Source organism: Labeo rohita, chromosome 8 (genome assembly GCF_022985175.1).
Source record: "Labeo rohita strain BAU-BD-2019 chromosome 8, IGBB_LRoh.1.0, whole genome shotgun sequence".
NCBI classification, from domain to species: domain Eukaryota; kingdom Metazoa; phylum Chordata; class Actinopteri; order Cypriniformes; family Cyprinidae; genus Labeo; species Labeo rohita.
This window is the reverse complement of record NC_066876.1, coordinates 15,958,397-15,981,789: the sequence shown is the minus strand read 5'-3', so window position 1 is coordinate 15,981,789 and position 23,393 is coordinate 15,958,397. Positions and strand designations below refer to the sequence as shown.

Here is a 23,393-nt window from a genome sequence, read left to right as displayed (position 1 = left end):
AAGTATTTTGTTTAAATTTTAGATATTAAAGGGGATATTGGATGCAAAATTTACTTTTACATGGTGTTTGTATATAAATGTGTCTAAGCAGTGTGTGGACACAACACGCTACAATGATAAAAATCCATTCGCTCCTTTTAAAAAACAAAAAACAGAATTATCAATTATCAAGTCATTTTGACATAATGAACAGTATGACTTCATACTGCTCTGGCCCCACTCACAATTGCTGACAGACTGTCCCGTATTTGCATATTTCCTCCCCCAGCCAGCTGTACGCTGTCTGACATTTTCTTTAAGCTTGAGCAGCTGTAGTGACAACAATGTCTCGTAAGCAATTTAGGTGTTTTGTAGTTAAATGTAAAAGTGAACATAAGAGTCTTCATTTTCTCCTGGCATCAGAGCCACTGAGGACACAGTGAGTTAGTTTTGTTTTTGATGGTAACGTGCCACCGAATGCACAAAAAAAGGTCATTTAAATAGACATGCACCGAAACAGAGCTGTTTTTGACAAGGTAAAATGGGTGTTGCTTTACATAACAGTTGAGGAATTTCAACCAAATTGATATAATGTGCCTCTCTCAAACACACTTTAATTTCGCATTCTCTCTCTTTCTCTTTCAGGACATCAACGACATGGTCCATACAGAAAGACCGGACTGGCAGAGTGTTATGACTTACGTCACCGCAATCTACAAGTATTTTGAGACCTGAGCACATGTACTTTTATAAATTGTCAAACCAATGCAACAAATCTCCACCAACTAACCTGAGTGCAACATCCCGCCATATCATCTAGGCCTAATCCTAGCACAAAGTCATATTAAACCCATCACAAGGACATCGATATATCAGAGAAAATCTCTACAGTGGAACGCTAATGCAAAATCAGTTTGCCTTGATAATGCTTCGACTCACTGTCGTGTGACTCTAACACTACAGACTACACCTAGTCACTAATTCTTAGTGTGGATGATCTGAGACTGTGGATTTGAAATCAACCTTAAGGACCCGCTTGCGACCCCGTGCCTTTCGCCACCTTGAGTTCTTGCATCCAGACAGGCGTCTGGAGCAAGTTCCTCACCTTAATTCACAACCGTGGAACTTGTTTCAAAGAGCGAGACGTGCGGATTGCTCAAAGCAGTGCCTAATTGTAACACTTCATTGGAGAAGCACTTCAGTAGAGGAGAATTGTACACTAATAGGAGTTAGCACACCGTCAGTGGTTAAACTTTTTTTTTTTACAGGATTGTTTTGAAAGCCCTGCATGGGCGCGTTAAGTTACGACTGTGACGGATCTTGGCTTGAAATACTACATATTAAATAGGGAGGTCAGCAATAAGCTTGTGTAACCCATTGAGCCATTTCATATGACATTAGTGCTGCTCACCAACAGTATGATACTGTAGTAAACACTATATTCAGATCAGCAGCACATGTGCATGTACTGTCCAGTGTATTAGTCTGAAATAGTATACCAAAAATCAGTCATCATGTCTTTATGTTTGTAAGCTAACTTCCTTCTGTACTAATCAAATGGTATGTTCTTTCTCAGGATAAGAAAGTCTTGTTGATATTTATCAAGATGAATAATCAAATGCGATTCATATCCAACACCCGCACATTTTATTGTTTGCAAAGCACAAAAGCCATTTTACCTGCACTAATTCAAAATGTAAATGAAGCTACATTTCAGTGCATTAATATGGAGAGTTTGTCACGTATATCCTGTTTTCCAGCTGTGCTGAATTCAGGCATCGCTCTCTTTTCATGAGTTTGAAAGACTTTGACGTTTCCCACCTGTCTGCAAGTAACACTTTAAAGGTAAAACAAGACATAAAAATAAATACCAATAATGAAAAAATAGGAATTTTTTATGCGTGCATTGAAAATATGTGAGGTATGTGTCTGATTTTCTAAAACCTTTGATTCTTTTAATAGAGTATTTAATATTTCCATTCGCCAGGAAGTATTTCACATTGTTTGAAATAATTCCTATTCAAATTCCAGGGTGTGGAGAGCTATTTTTAGCTCTTGAACATCTGAAAGACAAATCTGCAGTTTCCCTGGTAAGCGTTTAAGATTTATTCCAAACTGCATTGCTGAGCGACTTTACCTTTGGACCGTGATCCTATAATAATTACAAATAAGTGTCAGATTAATCTTTATATTAGTCCCAGTTAGAGCCTGACCAAATGTTTTGTTCATGAGCATCATATCAGTTTAATTAACTAAACAAGACATGTTGAGGTGGACCTGAGAGTGTTCTTTGTGTTTAATGTGCTTCGTCTAGCTTTCATCACATTTATATGAATGCATTACAGCTCTGTTGCCTTTTAGATGATTAATTTGTGCCCGTTTTCTTTTATTGAATGCTGAACTTTCTTTCGCTGCCATTTGTTTAGGTTTTTTATCATTATGAGAGCATTATCTTAATAAAAGAAGGGTAAAATGATTTCATTTTTATATAAATAAATGTGAAGAGCAATCAACATACTGTTCGTCCTAAATGAATCGGTCACGTGGCGTATAAACGTTTATGATTTAGTCATTCAGTTCTGCAGCATAAGGAAATGCATTTTTGGCTTTCACCTTACAAAGATTGATTTTGGGTCTATGAATCAGTGAACAGCTTGTATTATATAGAAATAAAAAAAATGAGGTTTTAATTCCCAGCCCCTTTCCGGACTGGAAATTCAAGTAATGTAATCGTGTTCGCCCTCCCATTTGGCTGGAAGGCTTTTCTAATCATTGCCCTAAACGCATTTAACAGGTCACTTAAAGCCGGCAAAAGGTCTGAGGAAAGAAGACGGTGGGTGTTTGAGTTTTTCTCTTGCTCTTTATTGTTGTGAAGGATGGGTGTTGTGCAGCATGATTAGTCCATTTCTAAGATTAGATGTGACGTCAGTCATTACATAGAGAATGCAAAAAAAAAAAATTGCATTTTGTTCTGAATGAGACCAATTAATTGGCCTGCTTTCCTGCACAGAGCCCTATTGTCTGTGCCACAATTGATTTTTTTTTTTTTTTTTTTTTTTTTCACAGTCACATGTGAATGGAACCCAGATTGACCCAAATATGTCTGGTTTAACTGTGGGACTTGCTCTCAAGCTGTCCTTAAGATAGGTCATTGGTCAGGAAAGAAAACAAAGTTATGAGTGATGGATGAACGATGCAAAACGTCAGAGAAACTGTTACTGTATTGTTAACATACAGTAAGATTTCCATTATAGTTATTGACAGTTAAATGGTCAATACAAAACATCCATATATTATTTAAGAAGCTAATCTGAATGCTGTACTTGTACTAAATTCTGCCTTTGCTTTCAGTTTAATTACCACAGAGACCTGGCACTCGCAGCTCGGTTGTTTCACTGATACTTGATCGCAGGAAGAAGCGGTATCAGTATCTAAACACTCGTCCAGTGTGGAAATTCTGGCCCCCGGCTCTGGATTGGTCAAGCGCTGGCTCTCATAGTGCTCCTATAGTCTGTCAGCTCTCACTACTAATATGAGAGTGCGCGCGTCTTCGACTTTTCCGAATCACACCAATGACGAGTGAACGCGCAGACGGAATCTTTAACGAATTTCGAACCACTGAGGGCTGAGTTTATTTATTTTTCTGAGGGGTTGCCTTTTCTTCTTTGTTCATGGGATTTCCTGCTTGTTTTATTTTTGTTATTCAGTCATTCGAGAGGTTGTCAACTCTGATGGTAAGTTGAAAACAACTAACTAACTAATAAGTTTAAAGCCCGTCGGTTTTCGACAGAATCGAGTCTGTACGTGTGTTTTTAATATTGGAGCGAATCATATTTAGATTGTTTTTAATAGCCTAGTTAAAACGCACGTCCAGTTCTACAAACATAAAAATTTTTTAGCCTCAAATCAAATAATACAAGAACGACTCTGCCATTTAAAAATGGCCTTTAAAATGACAATTAATATACAGTATAACTAAGATATATATTGTATATTAAATTTACGTTTTCAGCGCAAACTAGCAGTGCCATACACTGCAGTGAAACTGCCGTGTATGGCAAGCTAAGTTAGCATTTATTCCTTAAAACGAACTACTGTCTAGTTACTGTTAATCGTTTTTTTTTTTTTAAGTAGTAGAGCATCTTTTAAAATTTCACCGCTAGGAACTATTCATTATGCTAGTATTGTTTTCAATAGTGACTAATATATATTTAATAAGGTGTTTGTTCTTTACATACCACTTCCTAAATTTATTTCTAGTCACTGGTTGCTTGAATCTATTCCGGTTTTACTAGTACTTTTTAGATACTGTTAGACAAGACATTTCTGTGCGTTCCAATTGTTAATAGTGTCATTTGTAAATAACCTAGACATTACACTGTTTACTGAGTACATGGCAAAATCGCCCCAAAGTTAACGTCAAACACCAGCAAATGTGTCCACACTATGCAGTGTTAATATTATCCTTTTAAATGTGTTAACTTTGTGTTGATTCAGTGCTTTATATTGTTAAAAGGTAACCATATATTTAACATTTTTATTTTAGACATTGTATATTTCTTGTATGTCACTGATATCAGTTGGGATAGATGTTAGATACTATACTGTGATCTGCTAAATAGGTAGTAGCATGCAATAAATAACCACTAGTAAACCTGGAATAGATAATGTTATCTATTGATGTAGTTAATAGATGAAATCTGAACTGTTCCCCAAATAATGCAATGACAAAAATTGCAAAAATGTATTAGTAGTAACAAAGGAATAGTTGGTAGTGATTACCAGCAAAAAGCTAAATATTGCTATTGATTAGTGAAATCAAAAATAATACTATTTACTATTTGACTACTGATGCATATTTATAGATACCATTTAATTAATGTTAAACGTTTTGAAAGCTTGCCATAACGGCGGGCATCTGTATAAATGATTTTCTGTACAATGTAGGTCTGATCAAAGTGTTTTTACAGCTATTTTTTGTAGATACCTTTGTAGTTTTATAAACATTTCAGTGGTTCAGTCAAATGGAGCCTCTTTAACTTTTATTTTTATGATTTTTTTGCTTTTTTTTTTTACTTCTGATATGCCTTAAGGGCTTTGCGATTCTTGCTGATGCTGGAACACTGCAGAGGGAATTGTGTAGCTTTTCATATCTTAAAGGTTAGTGTTTTGATTTATATATATATATATATATATATATTGAATGTATTTTGCTGTATCTGTCGAGCCACATTTTGCCTTCGTAACAGCAAATAAATCATAGAATGTAAGAATCAAAACAGATTTTCGACTGAAAAATGAAGCATTTTATGATCATTTTTCATTTTATGAGCCTATCAATCAGCTGAGGTAAAAGGAGAGTAAAACAGCTATAAAACCATCATTCACACACAGCTGAAGTACATCTGTTTGTTCTGAGCCGCCCCTGGCGTTTCATCTGCAGTGTTTGAATTGGTTTGCTATCAAACCATGATATTTTGGGTTTGATTTAGTTTAGGGATGTCAGCAATATGAGGAATGAACCGGATTCTGCGCCAGATATAGTTTGTGACTGTGTCAAATGATAGATGATGGATGTAGACAATGATCTTTTCCATTATCCATCCACAAGAGTCCACTGTCGAGTCTGGTGTTGGCCCGGGTTGCCGCAATCTGTCTAGTAGCTTAAACACTGTCTTCTTGTAAACACAAAGCATTGAAACCAGAAGACCACTTTGGAAAACTGATCAAAGGGTTCATCCAATGTTGTGGAGACCCATTTTTCTGTTGTCCCATTGTCAGCCCCTAAACTCTCACAGATCCATATCAATGGCTGTGAGGCTGGGCGTCAGGATCTACTAGTTTATTATGTTTTCTCACCTCTCTGCTACAATCATTTTCACCTCCCCCACTTTCAATTCTCGTTTACGACAGTCACCTATTTACATTCTTTTCATTTTTGTTCTTTTTTTCCAAGCAGAATCTTGTTTTAAGAAATTAAGCTGTGATTGACACTGTCAGGATGTCAGGAGACATTGTGATGCAAATACTCTACTGCATGTTAAAGACACCATGTGGTTTTTAGTCCACATTTATCAGCTTTGAGGTCATCTGTATAATAATGTACTCCTAAAAGTTCACAAACAATAAATATAGAAGAAATTCTAAATATAAAATTTAAAACAAGGTAATTGCGACTTTTTATCTCACACATCTGACTTTAGAGCATGCAACTGCAAGTTTATAAGCCAGAACTGTAAAATATGAACCCACAACTCTGATAAGTCTTTTTCCCCTCAAAATTCAACTTTATTTCTCACAATTGTGGTTTTATATCATGCAATACTTAGAAAAAAATATGAATTGTGAGTTTATATCTCACAATTCTGACTTTATAACTCAAAATTCAGAGTTTATATCACAGTTCTGATAAAAAAAAAAAAAGGTCAAAATTTAGAGATACAAACTATTACTTCTGTTTTTATCTCGCAATTCTGAGAAAAAAAAGAAAAAGTTTATCTCGCAATTATGACTATTTCTGGCAATTGTGATTTTATATCATGCAATTCTAAGGAAAAAAGTCAGAATTGTGATATACAAATTTGCATTTGCAAGGAAAAAAGCCAGAATTATGAGTATTTAATCACAATTGTGAGTTTATATCATGCAATGCTGAAAAAAAAGTCAGAATTGCAAGTTTTTATCTCACAATTCTGATGTTATTTCTTGCAATTTCGATTTTATATCAAGCAATTTTGAGGAAAAAAGTCATAATTGTGAGTTTATATCTCAATTCTGACTTTATAACTCACAATTGCAACTTTATATCACAATTCTGAGAAAAAAAAATCTTATTTGTGAAATGTAAACTCAATTGCGAGTTTTATCGCAATTGCGAGTTTTATCACAGAGTTTTATCACAGAGTTTTATCACAGAGTTTTATCACAGTTCTGATAAAAAAAAAGTCAATTTTGAGATACAAACTCACATTTGTGAGAAAAAAATCAGAATTCTGTTTTTATCTTGCAATTCTGACTATTTCTTGTCATTGTGAGTTTATATCATGCAATTCTGAGAAAAAAAGTCAGAATTGCAAGTTTTTATCTCACAATTCTGACTTTATTTCTTGCAATTGTGATTTTATATCATGCAACTGTGAGAAAAAAGCCAGAACTGTGAGTATGTATCTCAATTCTGACTTTATAACTCACTATTGCAACTTTATATCACAATCTTAAGATTTTAAAAAAATCTTATTTGTGAAATGTAAACTCAATTAGTGAAGTCAGAATTTCCAGTTACAAACTCACATTCACGAGATGAGTTTTTATCTCACAATTCTGACTTTCTTTCTCATAACTCTGAGTTTATATCACACAGTTCTGAGGAAAAAGTCAATTGCAAGATAAGAAATCATATTTGCACCCAGAGCTCCATATTTAGTCTAGAAAATTGATGATATAAACTCACAATTGCAAAAAATAAAGTTAGAATTGCAAGATAAAAACTCATAAACTCATAATTGTGAGAAATAGTCAGAATTGTGAGTTTTTATCTTGCAATTCTGAGAATAAAGTCTGAATTGCGAGCTTTTATCTTGCAATTCTGACTTTATTTCTCGCAATTGTGAGTTTATATCATGCAATTTTGATAAAAAGATAGAATTGTGAGATAAAAAGTCGCAATAACGAATTTTTTTTTTTTTATTCAGTCTCAGAAACAGGCTTCCATGCAATAAGGATGATAATAAATCAAGTAAAAAATCTTTCTCTTCCACAAACAAAAAATAATAATAATAATAATAACAATAATAATAATGATGATGATAATTATAAACAAAATATTTGACTTGTGCACAGGAGTACACCAATTTAAAAAGCAAAAAAAAAAAAAAAAATTCAATACCACCTGTAAATGTCTAACAATAGCCATATATAATATATAAATTATAACTAAAAATTCTATATAATAAAAGGCCTAATAATTACAGTTTCAAAGATTTATATTCTTTTGATTTGTAATGGGCAAACACAAATTTGAAAATAGCAAATGTAACGAGAGTAGGAAAAAGTAGGAGAAAACAGCTGTTTTCTCATGTTTTCCAGAGGTGGGTAACCTCAGTGAGCGTCTCAGCGGCATTGTGGGAACACTCCAGGGTAAATAGCTCAGACGCTCAGTTAAGGGTTTCAGAATGACTTCCCATAAACATTAAAACAAAAGGAAAGAGCTTCTGGCCATCACTTCTGGTGTGTCTGGTAAATCTAAAGTCTAAGATAAAGAATATCCACTTTGAGTTTCCTTTTGTTTTCCTCATATGTTTTTCAAAGTATTAGCTTGCCATTTGTGTTTACAAGAAAGGGCTTTGCATCTGGAAAAGCTCAATGTTCTACTGTTGTTAGACATTGCACTGCTTCTGTGCACTCTGTATTGTTTACTTAAAACCCCATATTGTTGTCAGTGTCAACAATAACTCTTAAAATGGTTGACTAATCTCTTTTTTACCTCAGATCAACCGTCAACCTTATTTCCATAAATCATCTGATTAAATGCATCATAATTAGAGCGTGAACCACTTCTCAAACACTGTAAAAAAATGAATTTTTAAACTTAAACAAAAAATCTTGGAGTATGTATTTCAGTCTTTCTGCTTCAAAATGCCAATGTGTTACTTACAGTTTCTTTGTAATTAATTGTAAAATGAATGTTCTTCTACACCATTTTTTTTTTTCAGTGTACGAGTCTGAAATTCTTACTACTTACTATATTTTTATCCAGTCCTTCTCTTCAGAGGTTTGTTTCTCAGTTGATGACGTAATTTCCTATCTTCTTTCTCCAGGGAATGCAGTGGAATACTAAATGTTATAGAAAGACGGGCCATCAACACATGGAACGAGGACTGGACCATCACATCTAACACCACGACATGGGATCATAATGGATTTTAAAATTCTCATCAATTTTATTTAATACCAGATCTCTCTGAAAAGTCTAAGGAGGAATGTCTGTAGATACTTTATAGAGACCTCATTTTTAATTGGCGATTCAACAATCTGGAACGTATTTAACAAAGTAACACTTGATCATTAGTCTTCTGGTAAGGCTGATACTAGGGCTCGTGAGGTGGCTGCTGCTCGGAGCTGCAGCTATGGACATTGAGGCGAGGCATCGTGCTTTCTCCCCAGCAACCTCACCATGCTGAACGATGTTTTCGACGTGTTGTACATGATTCTGGAGCTGCTGATTGCCCTGCTCTCAATCTTGGGCAACGTGTTGGTCTGCTGGGCAGTGGGCCTCAACAGCAACCTCCAGAGCATCACCAACTTCTTTGTTGTTTCGCTGGCTGTGGCGGACATCGCGGTGGGTGTGCTGGCCATTCCCTTCTCCATCGTGATCAGCACCGGTTTCTGTGCCAATTTCTACGGTTGTCTGTTCATCGCCTGCTTCGTCCTAGTGCTGACCCAGAGCTCCATATTTAGTCTTCTGGCCATTGCCATTGACCGCTACATTGCTATCAAGATCCCGCTAAGGTGAGTGAAGGGTGTTGTGTCAGAACATTATCTTTGTACAATAATCAAATTTTAGGGAGGTTGTTTCTCTGATTCTTAATGGCATGTTGGCAAAAAAAAAATGACAAAAATAATCTGTTTATTATTTCATTTTTCTTTACACTAATTTTTCAAATGTTTCATATCTATTTAGGTTTTGCCTTAAAAAGAAACTGTTTTTAACTGCCTTGTTTTCAACATATGTGCTTGGATGCTAAAGTCCCCACCAAATCCCTTAACTAGCTTAATCAGCATTCTGCTTTCTGGTTGACCAGCATTTTTTGAAACATCAAACCAGCTAGACAAGCATAATCCCACTTAAATTGCATACTTAAAATCTAATCTTACTGGTTTAAGATGGTCTTCAGCAGGCCTAGCTGAAAAGTGACCAAAACCCCTCTAAACCCAGCCTGACAAGGTTGGGAGACTAGCTAAGACCAGCAAATTATGGTTAAATACTTAAGATGTTTTTTTCCAGCAAGTAAACCAGCCCGGACCTGTATATTGATTTATTGTGGTTTAAGTGTTCAGGTCTTCAAATGGTCTGTCTGAAAAATGACCAAAACCCATCTAAAACCAGCTAAAAGACCAAGCTGGGAAACCAGCGAAGACCAGCAAATTAACTTAGGCTGGCTTAAGGTGTTTTTTTTCAGCAAGGAAAACAGCCTGGATCAGTATATTGATTCATTCTGGTTTAAGTGTTCAGGTCTTCAGCTGAAAAATGACCAAAATGACCCAATGACCCCTCTAAAATTAGACAACCCCCCCCAAAAAACAGCTAAGACCAGTAAGGTCTAGGGAAACCAGCTAATACCAGTACATTAAGTAATACCAGTACACTAAGGCCAGCAAATTAAGTTAGGCTGGCTTAAGGTTTTTTTTTTTTCAGCAAGGAAATCAGTCTGGATCAGTATATTGATTCATTCTGGTTTAAGTGTTCAAGGTCTTCAGATGGTCTAGCTGAAAAATGACCAAAACCTCTCTAAAACCAGACAAAAGACCAGGTTGTGAAAGCAGCAAATTAACTTAGGCTGGCTTAAGGTGTTTTTTTCACCAAAGAAACCTGCTTGGACCTGTGTATTGATTCATTCTGGTTTAAGTGTTCAGGTCTTCAGATAGTCTGGCTAAAAAATAAAATAACCAAAACCCAGACAAAAGACCAGGCTGGGAAACCAGCAAATTAATTTAGGCTGGCTTAGGATCATTTTTTCAGCAAGGAACCCAGCCTGGACCGGTATATTGGTTAATTCTGGTTTAAGTGTTCAGGTCTTCTGATGGTCTAGCTGAAAAATGACCAAAATCAAACCAAACCAGACTAAAAAAAAACCCCAAAACACCTAAGACCAGTAAGGTCTAGGGAAATTAAGTTAGGCTGGCTTAAGGTGTTTTTGTTGTTGTGTTGTTTTGTTTTGTTTTGTCAGAGTAAACAAAAAAAACAGTCTGGATCAGTATATCGATTTATTTTTTTTCAGCAAGGAAACTAGCTTGGACCTGTATATTGATTTATTCTGGTTTAAGTGTTCAGGTCTTCAGATAGTCTATCTGAAAAATGACCAAAACCCTTCTAAAACCAGACAAAAGACCAGGCTGGGAAACCAGAAAAATATCTTACGTTGGCTTAAGGTGTTTTTTTTTTTATTCAGCAAGGAAACCAGCTTGGACCTGTATATTGATTCATTCTGGTTTAAGTGTTCAGGTCTTCAGACAGTCTAGCTGAAAAATGACCAAAACCACCCTAAAACCAGGCAGAAGACCAGGCTGGAAAACCAGTCAGGCTACCTTAGGATGTTTTTTGTTTTTCAAGCAAGGAAACCAGCCCAGAGATTCATGCTGGTTTAAGATGGCCTTTTCAGGAATTAACCACGCATGGAACTGTTCCCGTTTGTCAGGACAAACCATGCTTTAAACAGGGCTTTTTTTTAACACAGTATGTCCAAGTAAGATTCTTGGCTGTTTTGGGGTGAATATGATTTAAGAACACAGCAAAGTCTAAACCCCTGATTCTGAGTCTGTTTTTGAGCATAACCTCACATAAATCTGATTTACTCTGGAATGTTTTTGCTAATAGTTTGCACAGATTTCCTCAGCAAGTATCCACTTCTGTTTTTTGTCAGTCATAAGTCTTTTATCAGACGCCAGTTTCTTCCCATAAACTCTTTACACTTCATAATGAGCCTATTAGCACTCTTCAGAATGAGCAGCTAACATGCTAATGGAGGTTGAGGTAATAGTATCTCTTGTGCCTTGGAACGGTCAGTTCTGCTAGTTTCAATGGATGTGTGATAGACTGCGTGTGCGTCCACGTCCTGTCAGCAGGTTTTGGGTGGGGGATGGGGATGTTTTCTCTGTGTGGCTCACTGAACTTCCACATCTGGAGAATGAGACAAATAGAGGCCAAGGAACTCAGCTGTTCTCCCACACTGGCCCAAAAAGACACTCTCAAAATAGATTTCTGTTCCAAACACTGACATTTCTGAGCACATTCTTTCATCCTAATTGCTCCAATGGGAGAATTCGCTGGAAATACTGTGAATGGATGCTAGGATCATTAGCACTGTGGTTGCATCAGGGTTGTTCTAATGTTCACGTTGTTACAGAATTACCATAATTACGAGATTTTAGTTTGAGTTATTATAGTTATAATTTCTATCAACCCTCTACACACACCTCACACCTTGGCAATAGAATCGCCATTGGCTAGGATTTTTTTACATTTACTTGCCAGAGTATTATTATATAATTATCTAAAAGTACTTTCTTAACATCAGTCAGTCAAGCCTTATAATATGATATTATGATAATTAAGTATTATTTAATGATAGAATGTTAGTTATTAGAATTAAAACTTGGTTACTTTGTATAAATGGATATTTGCCATTTTAACTGAACTTTGAACTGGTGCTTAAGATATTGTTGGTCATTCAGTATTTCTGTAAAAAAAGGTGATAAAAATAATAATATTGATAAGGTAATAATAATACATTAAAATCGACTACTAAGAACAATATAAAATGCAAAGATTAATGAGGGTTCATGAATATTAATCACGTTGTCAGTGTTTACTCAAACTGATTTGCTGAAATCAGAATGGATGATAATAGGTGAGCACAAGCCAATGAGATTGCGGTTTGTGCATTAGCTCCGCCCACTACCGGAGAAACCAGCAGTATCTTGGATAAGTTGGATATCTTAACTTACTATACTAAACTTATTCTTAGCCTCCAACTTGCACACCGACGAGTAAAATCTAAGGATTTAATAACCAATATGTGACCCTGGATCACAAAACCAGTAGTTTTTCAAAATTTATTTATACATCATATGAAAGCTGAATAAATAAGCTTTTTATTGATATATAGTTTGTTAGGATAGGACAATATTTGGCTGAGATTTAAAAATCAGGAATCTGAGGGTGCAAAAAAATGTAAATATTGAGAAAATCACCTTCAAAGTTCTTCAAATAATGTTCTTAACAATGTATATTACTAATTAAAAATTAAGTTTTCATACATTTACAGTAGGAATTTTATAAAATATCTTCATGGAACATGATCTTTACTTAATTTCCTAATGATTTTGCCATAAAAGAAAAATCAGTAATTTTGACCCATACAATGTATTTTTGGTTACTGCTACAAATAAACCCCAGTGACTTAAGACTGGTTTTGTGGTCCAGGGTCACATGTGGCTAATGTTAGACATCATTTAGTCACCCAGAGTGAAGATTTTGTCACATATGTGAGTGATTTACTCACATTGTAGAGGGTTGTCTATGATGAAAATGTATTTAAGAAAGAAAGAAAAACCATTAGTGTACGTACTTCTTTTTTACATGCCAACAAGTAGATGGACCCCAGTTTTAGACTAGAGTAAAAAATTAAAATGTAACTGAGATAATGTTATGAATTATGAAATACATTTGTTACATTATATGATATGAAGTCACAGTTAATTTTGCAATATAAAGTCACAATTATGAAAGCTAGATGCAATTGTGAGATAGATATAAAATCATAACTGGAAGAATTGTGAAAGCTAGTCACAATTTATGAGAAAATTGTAAGATATTAAAGGGGTCATGACATGGATTTTATTTTTTTTATTATTATTTTAATATGTTCCTTAAGGTTTAATAATGTCAATACAATTTTTTGCATTATTTTCAACCCTCATTCTGACCCTCTGTCAGAAATGACCGGTTTCTTAAAGGGGAAGTCCACTTCCAGAACAACAATTTACAAATAATTTACTCACCCCCTTGTCATCCACGATGTTCATGTCTTTCTTTCTTCAGTCGTAAAGAAATTATGTTTTTTGTGGAAAACATTTCAGCATTTTTTCTCCATATAATGGACTGATATGGTGCCCCGATTTTGAACTTCCAAAGAGCAGTTTAAATGCAGCTTCAAACGATCCCAAATGCGGTTGTAAACGATCCCAGCTGAGGAAGAAGGGTCTTAACTAGCATAACGATCGGTTATTTTAATACAGATTATACAATTTATATACTTTTTTAATGCCAAACGCTTGTCTTGTCTTACTCTGCTTGGACTGTTTTTGTTCTGGTTCGTGACAGTTAGGGTATGTCGAAAAAAACTCCCATCTCATGTTCTCCCTCAACTTCGAAATCGTCCTGTATCGCTGTTTTTACTTTTTTGGTAAGGGTGTTTGATCTTTTTTGCATGTTCACTTTGCAAAGACTCGGTCGGAACTTCTGCAATGATGTAGGATGATTTTGAAATGATTTTTGAAGTTGACCGAGAAAATATGGTCAGAGTTTTTCAACATATCCTGTCTTGAGCCAGAGTACACAGAGTTCAAGGACTGTAAGGCAAGACAAGCATTTGAGAATAAAAAGTATTTAAATTGTATTATTTTTATGAAAATAACCGATCGTTTCGCTAGATAAGACCCTTCTTCCTCGGCTGGGATACTTTACAACCGCATTTGGGATCATTTGAAGCCGCATTTAAACTGCATTTTGGAAGATCAAAATCGGGGCACCATATCAGTCCGTTATATGAAGAAAAATGCTGAAATGTTTTCCACAAAAAACATAATTTCTTTACAACTAAAAAAAGAAAGACATGAACATCCTGGATGACAAGGGGGTGAGTACATTATATGTGAATTGTTGTTCTGGAAGTGGACTTCTTTAAAGGCGTGTCCTGTTATGATTGGCTAATATCGCTGCATAGGAATCTCATTTAGCGTAATCAAGTGTCAAGCCATTAAGCGACTGAAGGCCAGTAGGCGGAGCCTATGGTGAGAACATGACTATTTGTCGATGTCTTGCTCTGGAAGCAGTGTTTATGCAAATGTTTGCATCCAGGTGACGTCATCTTGCACCTCAGATCCAAACGAGCCATTTTTGGAGCTTAATTAAAAAATGCTTTGTATATAATGATGATGTTTATATCATAAAGGATGTTTTAATAGTATAAAAACCTGTTTGATGCCAAAAGGCAAATTTAATTTCTCATGTCATGATCCCTTTAAGACAGAATTGTGAGAACCATTCACAATTACAATAAATAAAATTGCAACTGGGTGATATAAAGTCAAAATATAGAAATAGTTACTTTGTGAGATATATGTGACCCTGGACCACAAAAGCAGTCTTAAGTCGCTGGGGTTTATTTGTAGCAATAGCCAAAAATACACTGTATGGGTCAAAATTATAGATTTTTGTTTTATGACAAAAATCATTAGGAAATTAAGTAAAGATCATGTTCCATGAAGATATTTAGTAAAATTCCTACTGTAAATATATTAAAACTTAATTTATGATTAGTAATATGCATTGCTAAGAACTTCATTTGGACAACTTTAAAGGTGATTTTCTCAATATTTTGATTTTTTTGAACCCTCAGATTCCATATATTCAAATAGTTGTATCTCGGCCAAATATTGTCCTATCCTAACAAACAATACATCAATTGAAAGCTTATTTATTCAGAGATGTATAAATCTCAGTTTCAAAAAATTGACCCTTATGACTGGTTTTGTGGTCCAGGGTCACATATAGCGTTGCAGTTGAGATTAAAGTATAAAGTCATAATTGTGAGATATTAAAGAGTCAAAATTATGAGAACTAGTCACAATTACAAGAAATAAAAACACAGTTGTGAAATATAAAATCACAATTATAAGAGCTAGTCACAATTACATTAAATAACATCGCAGCTGGAAGAAAAGCTCCCAATTAGGAGATACAGTTTGACAGACGCAAAAGGATATTACTTAATGGAAACTCATAATTGCATAATTGCAGCATGACGTGAGCGCAGTTTTAAAGAGAAGTCCTGCTTTACAGCCATGCTGTCATTTGCTTACTTTTGTTAGTACTTTGGACCTTTTAGCTGTGCAGTCTAGACAAACTGGAACAAACACTTACGGCTGGGGATTTTGAAAAACATAATTTTCTCTCTCTCTCTCTCTTCCAGATACAACAGCCTAGTAACCGGGCAGCGTGCCAGAGGCATCATAGCGTTCTGCTGGGTTCTGTCGGTCATCATCGGTCTAACGCCCATGCTAGGCTGGCACAAAGCCCGCTCAAAAGAGACCCTCAACAGCACCTGCCCGCCCGGCATGATGGAGTGTTTATTCGAGCAGGTGGTGGTCATGGACTACATGGTCTACTTCAACTTCTTCGCCTGCGTGCTGGTGCCTTTGCTCCTCATGCTGGCCATTTACCTGCGGATCTTCATGGCCGCGCGCCACCAACTCAAATGCATTGAGTCCAAAGCCGTGCCGTGCGAGCTCAAGTCTCGGTCCACCCTGCAGAAAGAAGTCCATGCTGCAAAATCTCTAGCGATCATCGTCGGCCTGTTCGCGGTTTGCTGGTTGCCCCTACACATCATTAACTGTTTTACTCTGTTTTGTCCGCTGTGTGAACGGCCGCCGGCTTTGATCATGTACCTGGCTATCATTCTCTCGCACGCAAACTCAGTCGTAAACCCGTTCATTTACGCCTACCGCATACGAGAGTTCAGACACACCTTTCGGAAGATCGTACGCTATCACATCTTGGGCCGACGAGAGCCTCTTTCTTGCAACGGGAGCACCCGTACCTCAGCCCGAACCAGTGTGGCAGATTCGCTTCGGATTAAAGTCAACGGCCTGGTGCGAGACCTCTACACCGAGCAGAGCAGCACCACCAGCAGCTGTGAAAGTGCCGAACCTGGTCTCTCACACAGACCTGTTACTATGGAAAGCTCCGTATTAGACAACCAGCCTATGGAACTCACTAATTCGCACAGACATTTGGGATCGAGGCATCCAGAGTCGCCGCTCACTGTGAATAATGAGGGCGTTGCATGTAGGAAACATGCCGTTTTTGACATTACGGATGGGAAGGATGCGTCCTCGCCGCTTCACGTTAAATCAGCTCTGTACCTGCAAACAGCCCACTGTGTTGAACTCACAGAGGTTTCCTGATAAATTATACACTCTGAATGATGGATTCTAATTATTTATTTGCTGCTTCGAAAGAATGATGGGCTCAAATATGACATACGAAAGACATATTTTTGCTTCTTTAAGGACTTGATGTTGATGTGGACCTGTAGCAGCTCAGAACTGAGTGTGTACAGTTTGATATTGTAATGACTATAATGATAATGTAAACATATTAAAGAGCAACAAAAATGAGTTCGGGTTCTTTTATATGGGTTTTTTTTAATCTTAAGATTGTAAAAAGTGTAAATTCTAAATAACATGAACTTTTCAGTTCATGAGTTGGAATTTGAATTTGATTTTTTTTTAAAATACAAAATAAATAAATTGATTAATTCATTAATTAGAGTAATTATTCATGTTTATTCCCAGAAATTTAGAACAGTAAAACTGATTAGAGATAGTTCTCTTAACCAAATTTAATACAATTTTACAATACAAAATTAAAAACTATTTTATTTCTGTCATGCAGTCCCACTAACTGTCCATTATTTATTAATTTTTTTTCCAGACAACATTATAACATATATATTGAAACATTGATTTTACAGTATATTTATTTACACTACTATTCAAAAGTTTTTGAACAGTAAGATTTTTGATGTTTTTAAATAAGTCTCTTCTGCTCACTAAGTTTGCATTTATTTGATCCAAAGTACAGCAAAAACAGTACAATTTTGGAATATTTTTTACTATTTAAAATAACTCTTTTTTGGTTTTTTTTTGTTTTTTTTTAATGTATTTTAAAATTGTATTTATTCCTGTGATTTCATCAGCATCATTACTCCAGTCACATGATCCTTCAGAAATCATTCTAATATTCTGATTTGCTACTCAAAAAACTGTATTATTATGTTGAAAACAGCTGAGTAGAACTTTTTCAAGTTTTTTCTTTGATGAATAGAAAGTTCAGAAGAACCGTATTTATCAGAAATAAAAATATTTTGTAACATTATAAATGTCTCTATTGTCACTTTTGATCAATTTAAAGCATGCTTGCTAAATAAAAGTATTAATTTCTATATTTAAAAAAATAAAAATTATACAGACTCCAAGCTTTTGAAAGGTATAATGTTACAAAAGCTTTTTATTTCAGATAAATGTTGATTTTTCTATTCATCAATGAATCCTGAAAAAAATGTACTCGGTTGTTTTAGATATTGATAATAATAATAATAAATGTTTCTTTAACAGCAAATCAGCATATTAGGATTGTGTGACATTGAAGACTGGAGTAACGATGCTGAAAATTAAACTTTGATCACAGGAATAAATTACATTTTAAAATATATTCAAATAGAAAGCAGTTACTTTAAATAGTAAAAATATTTCACAATATTTCTGCTTTTGCTGTACTGGATCAAATAAATGCAGGCTTGGTGAGCAGAAAATACTTTTTTAAAAACATTCAAAAACTTTTGACTGGTACTGTATTGAGTTGGGGTTAAGGAATAGTCCATAAGTTAAACATTAATTTATTAAATTTAGAGTAGTGTGTATTATGTAAGATATTTATGACTAATTTATACTAAAAAATGTACAAATATTTTACTCAGCCCCTTGTCATCCAAGATGTTCATGTCTTTCTTTCTTCAGTCAATAAGAAATTATGTTTTTTGAGGAAAATATCTCAGGAATTATCTCCATAAAGTGGACTTCAATGGTGCCCGCAAGTTTGAACCTCCAAAATGCATGTTAAATGCAGCTTTAAAGGGCTCTAAATGATCCCAGCTGAGAAAAAGGGTCTTATCTAGTGGAACCATCTGTCATTTTCTAAACAAATTGACAATTTATGTTTTAACCTCAAACCCTCATCTTGTCTATTCTCTGCGATGCGCATGCATACTCTGTGTAATCCGGGTCAATACAGTTAGGGTATGTTGAATGACTCCCGTCTCATTTCCTTCTCCAACTTCAAAATCATCCTACGTCGCTGCAGAAGTACCGCCCCCGGTGTTTACAATACCCTATACTGTATTGACCAGAATTACACAAACTATGTATGCGCATCGCAGAGCCCTGGTGAAAAAACCACCATATGCTGGTAGGTATGTTTTGATGCTGGTTTAAGCTGGTCATGTTGCTGGTCAAGGACCAACATGAACCAGCAAAGGACCAGCTTAAACCAGCATCAAAACATACCTACCAGTATATGCTGTTTTTTTCACCAGGGAGAATAGACAAGATGAGCATTTAAAGTTAAAAAGTATATTAATTGTCAATTTGTTTAAACACAGACGCTCGTTTTGCTAGATAAAACCCTTTTTTCTTGGCTGGGATCATTTAGAGCCCCTTAAAGCTGCATTCAAACTGCATTTTGGAAGTTCAAACTTAGGGGCACCATTGAAGTCCGCTATATGGAGATAATTTCTGAAATGTTTTCCTCAAGAAACATAATTTCTTTACGACTGAAGAAGGAAAGACCTGAACATCTTGGATGACAAGGGGGTGAGTAAATTCAGTTTTTGTTCTGGAAGTGAACTTCTCAAGACTGGATTTCATAAAGCTAGCATATGCATTCCAACTCACTCTGTGTATTTTTGCTACGTGTGGCTCTGCAAAAGATTTCAAGCAGTAACTTGTATGGTCTTCTATGAGGCACTTTCCACAAATAGGATGCATTTTTGAGGCCTGTTATTTTTGTTTTAATTGTCTGAAAGGCACACATCTCATTTTTTTTGTTGTGAAAACTATTAGATTATAAATCTCATATAAATATAGCCTAGCGTAAAAGTAGTTCATTTGAAACACAATGAACGCCTGTTCACTTAAAGTTGTTATTTTGGCCTTATTGATAGCAACTTTTCATAATAACTGTGTTTAGACAAAGGGTTCCAAAATTTGCAAATCTCATAAAACGAACATAAAATTGCATGAGTCTGACAATCAACATTTCCTGAAGGTTAAGCACCTCATTTCACCGACCATTTGTTTAAACTAAAATTACTTTTGCTGCCTTATTTTGTTCGTATTTATGGAAAGTGTATTATCTAAATTAAACATCACTCTTTTGCAACAAGAAGATATTGTAATGTTCTGGCAATGTTCATGAAGCATGTGATTTCACGTCAAACCATTGCTTGAGTTTTGTGCCAGTTCCCTCTGCTTTGTCATAGTGTACATCTGTATGAAATCAGGTCCCGGGCCACAGGAACAGCAACGTGGACACATTTTTCTCTACCGCATAAATAAATTGCCATTACTCAGCACACACGAAGGGCTGTTGTCAAATAACCTGTTTGAGCACATACAGACCCCTGATTATGTGAGGTCTGTAGAAATAATGTAGTTAACAGAGTTTGTGTTATAAATGAAGATACTACTGTAATATCTTATTATGGCCTAATCATAATTTCTCACACTTAAGTATTGTCATGGGGGAATACCAGCAGCAACCAGACTATATAACTGAGCTATAACAGAACTCTTTATATAAACTTTCTTTCTTTCTTGTTAAACTGTTAGTTGCAAAAGTTAATTCTGGTCAGTCATACATTAAGCGCTATTGCTGATAATATTGCTTAACTATTTTAAAAAGTGACTCTTCGTGAGTGAGTCAATTAATCATTTACTCAAACGATTCATTTGCAAACACTGATTCATTCAGGGACAAAACGCCGCTGTTGTGACGCGCCATGTTGTGGATGTATTCCCTGGTGAAAAAAAACAGCGTATGCTGGTAGGTATGTTTTCATGCTGGGATGCTGGTTTAAGCTGGTCCTTTGGTGGTTTATGCTGATCCTTAGCTGGTTTATGCTGGTCCTTTGCTGGTTTATGCTGGTCCTTGACCAGCAACATGACCAGCCTAAACCAGCAAAGGACCAGCTTAAACCAGCATCAAAACCTACCTACCAGCATATGCTGGATTTCACCAGGGTTTGAAGCTATTTTTGTTTATGTTTACGAAGAACAGACGAAGAAACTGGCAATACTCTGTAAGTAACTCGAAATTAATTTAATGTTTATTGAACGGTTGCTATTGCTCATAACATTGTTTAAATATTTAATCTACATCTATCAGTAAACAACTCAGTCAAGTGTGATATAGCGTAAGTGCAGGCTACAAAATGATTTGCGACTTTCCGTCCAAAGACAGAGTCTCCAGACATGGAGACATATGAAGTGTTCATCCCGGGAGAGTCCTTCTTCTGGGCCGCTGTGCTCGATCACACGCTGAAGGGTCTTATGAATCCTAACATTGTATCTTTCCCAGCCTGTTCCCAAAGTCCCAAAAGATTCCAGGTTAAAGGGTGCACTAGTGCATCTCAAGAGATTTCTGGAGTATTTTAGGGTAGCATTATCATTCTTCTGGAACGAGCTGATATATATACAACAGATATACAAATCTAGATAGGTGTATAGCTTTACTTAAAACACACTTGATTCAGAAGGAATCGTTTGCAGGCAGATTTACTGTTTTACAGATTTGATTTGATCTGAATCTGCATTACACGCTCAAAAACGGCTGAAAAGCTCCTGAGGCAACGGATTTTTACACAAAAAAAGTTTTACAGTAATCCAGTTCGAGTTATTCAAAACAAAAGCTCTTTGTGTGTTGACACAAAAGAATGACTCTGGGATTCAAACCAGTTTAAAGCTGTGTGCAACAGTCAGAAGGCTTTCAATCTACACATCGTCATCATTTACCATGGATTTACTGTAGTAACATTCACTGCACCATGGTATTGTTGCAGCAATGTGGGATATTCACATTAAATTTTATTACAGGAGTAATGGTATATAATTATAGTATGTATGTATTTGTGATTAAGCTATAGCATGTGTGCACTTATACTGAATGTTTTTAGACTATTGTTTTTCATACAAATAGGCTAGCTATAAAACCATGTAGTTATATTTTTACCATGGTATTGAGGTACCATTATGTGTGGTTTTACCTGTGTTTATCATGATTTAAAATGTATGCTTTCTACTGTGGGTGACCAATGCTTAATTAAAAAAAAAAAAAACTGGGTCAGAATAAATGTAAACATATAAAACTGAGGTTGCTACAATTTGTACAGATGTTACTGATTGATAATTAACAAAACCTTACCTCTGCATCCTCAAGCTACTATCAAATGTGCATTTCTAAGAGACAAAAAAGTGATGTTATTATTATTATTATTATTATTATTATTATTATTATTATTATTATTATCATTATCAGACAACCCAAACCTGTTTCTTGATTTGAAACAATATAACTCATTATAACATGCAGAAATTAATTTTTTTATTTAGATATTTATTTTGTTAAGGAAAATGAATGGTCTGGTTTCTACAACTTTCACTTTGGATCAAAAATCTGACTTTAAACTTGAAAGAAATAAAGATTTGACATTTATTGCGATAATTATCGTTTTCGACTGAAATGAAAAAAAATTGTGATAGTTTCTTTGCCCATATCGCCCAGCCCTAATTCACACCCATCTTCCTAATGAACTCTGATTATGACTTCTGGGCTCGGCTCCATGTCTGATCACGGATCATCTTATCAACAATACCAATTTGTACCTCAGATATACAGTATTCCAGCTGCAATAACCATTTATACATCACGGGAAAAAATTAGGCTACATTATTTAAAGTCATGACATGAGAAGTCAAATTTGCCTGGATCTGTTGGCATATAAGAGGTCTTTGTACCATTAAAACATTCTGCATGTTTCATAGCTTAAAACATCCTCCTCATTATAAACAAAGGATTTATTTAATCAAACTCCAAATCTCCTGAGGTGCAAGGTGACGTCACCCACAAACATTTGCATAAACTGCCACCAGACCACATCGATGAACAGTCATCTTCTCACCATAGGTTCTGCCCACTGGTGAGAATCTGTTGTCAGTAGGACAAATGGAGTGAAAAAAAAACATTTGCTTTGACGCGTTTGGTTTAAACAGCTTGTTTGCATCTTTGTACAGATATGAGAAGGATCCCAGCCTAAGAACAAGTGTATAGTTTCTTTTTAATGGCATCCCATATCGTGTCTGAGGATTGATTGAATTATTTTGTTTTGTAAACGATGCACAGTGTCATAGAGAGTTCAAAGAAACAGTTGTTGAAAGATGAAGCGGAACTAGATCTGAGTGCAGCTGCATCACAAACTGTAAGTAAATGATTTAAAAATACTTTGTCTAGAAATTACCATTTTTTCATCAAATTCAGCAAGGGGGCTTTGATACTGTTTCCTATACAATGACGTTAGCAAATCATAACAGTGGCCAATTCCTGACAAGCCTTAAAAAAGGACCAGCCTCTTAAAACAGGTCATTTTAGACAGAGGGTCAGAATGAGAGTTGAAAATAATAATTTTCCCACATATTTATTTGTTTTAACTTTATAAGTAAACAGTTATTTTCAATTACAACACAATATTACTGTTTTTACTATTTTGTAAAAAATAAATGCTGCCTTGGTGAGCGTGGGA

The 23,393-nt window shown here is 35.4% G+C and overlaps 2 protein-coding genes across 2 annotated transcripts in view; both read left to right on the top strand.

Moving 5' to 3' along the window:
• Window positions 1–2,725, top strand: part of specc1la (sperm antigen with calponin homology and coiled-coil domains 1-like a) — a 34,306-nt gene extending 31,581 nt beyond the window's left edge. Inside the window, exon 17 of the mRNA XM_051117006.1 lies at window positions 625–2,725. Coding sequence (XP_050972963.1) covers window positions 625–714 — 90 coding nt within the window. The 3' untranslated portion in view covers window positions 715–2,725. The remainder of the gene's footprint in view (window positions 1–624) is intronic.
• A 355-nt stretch (window positions 2,726–3,080) lies between these two features.
• On the top strand, window positions 3,081–17,157 carry adora2aa (adenosine A2a receptor a). Its single transcript, XM_051117007.1, has 3 exons — window positions 3,081–3,713; window positions 8,796–9,486; window positions 15,951–17,157. Exons 2-3 carry the CDS (start codon window positions 9,152–9,154, stop codon window positions 16,942–16,944), a joined length of 1,329 nt encoding a protein of 442 aa, XP_050972964.1. The 5' UTR covers window positions 3,081–3,713; window positions 8,796–9,151; the 3' UTR covers window positions 16,945–17,157.
• Window positions 17,158–23,393: the final 6,236 nt, after the last annotated feature.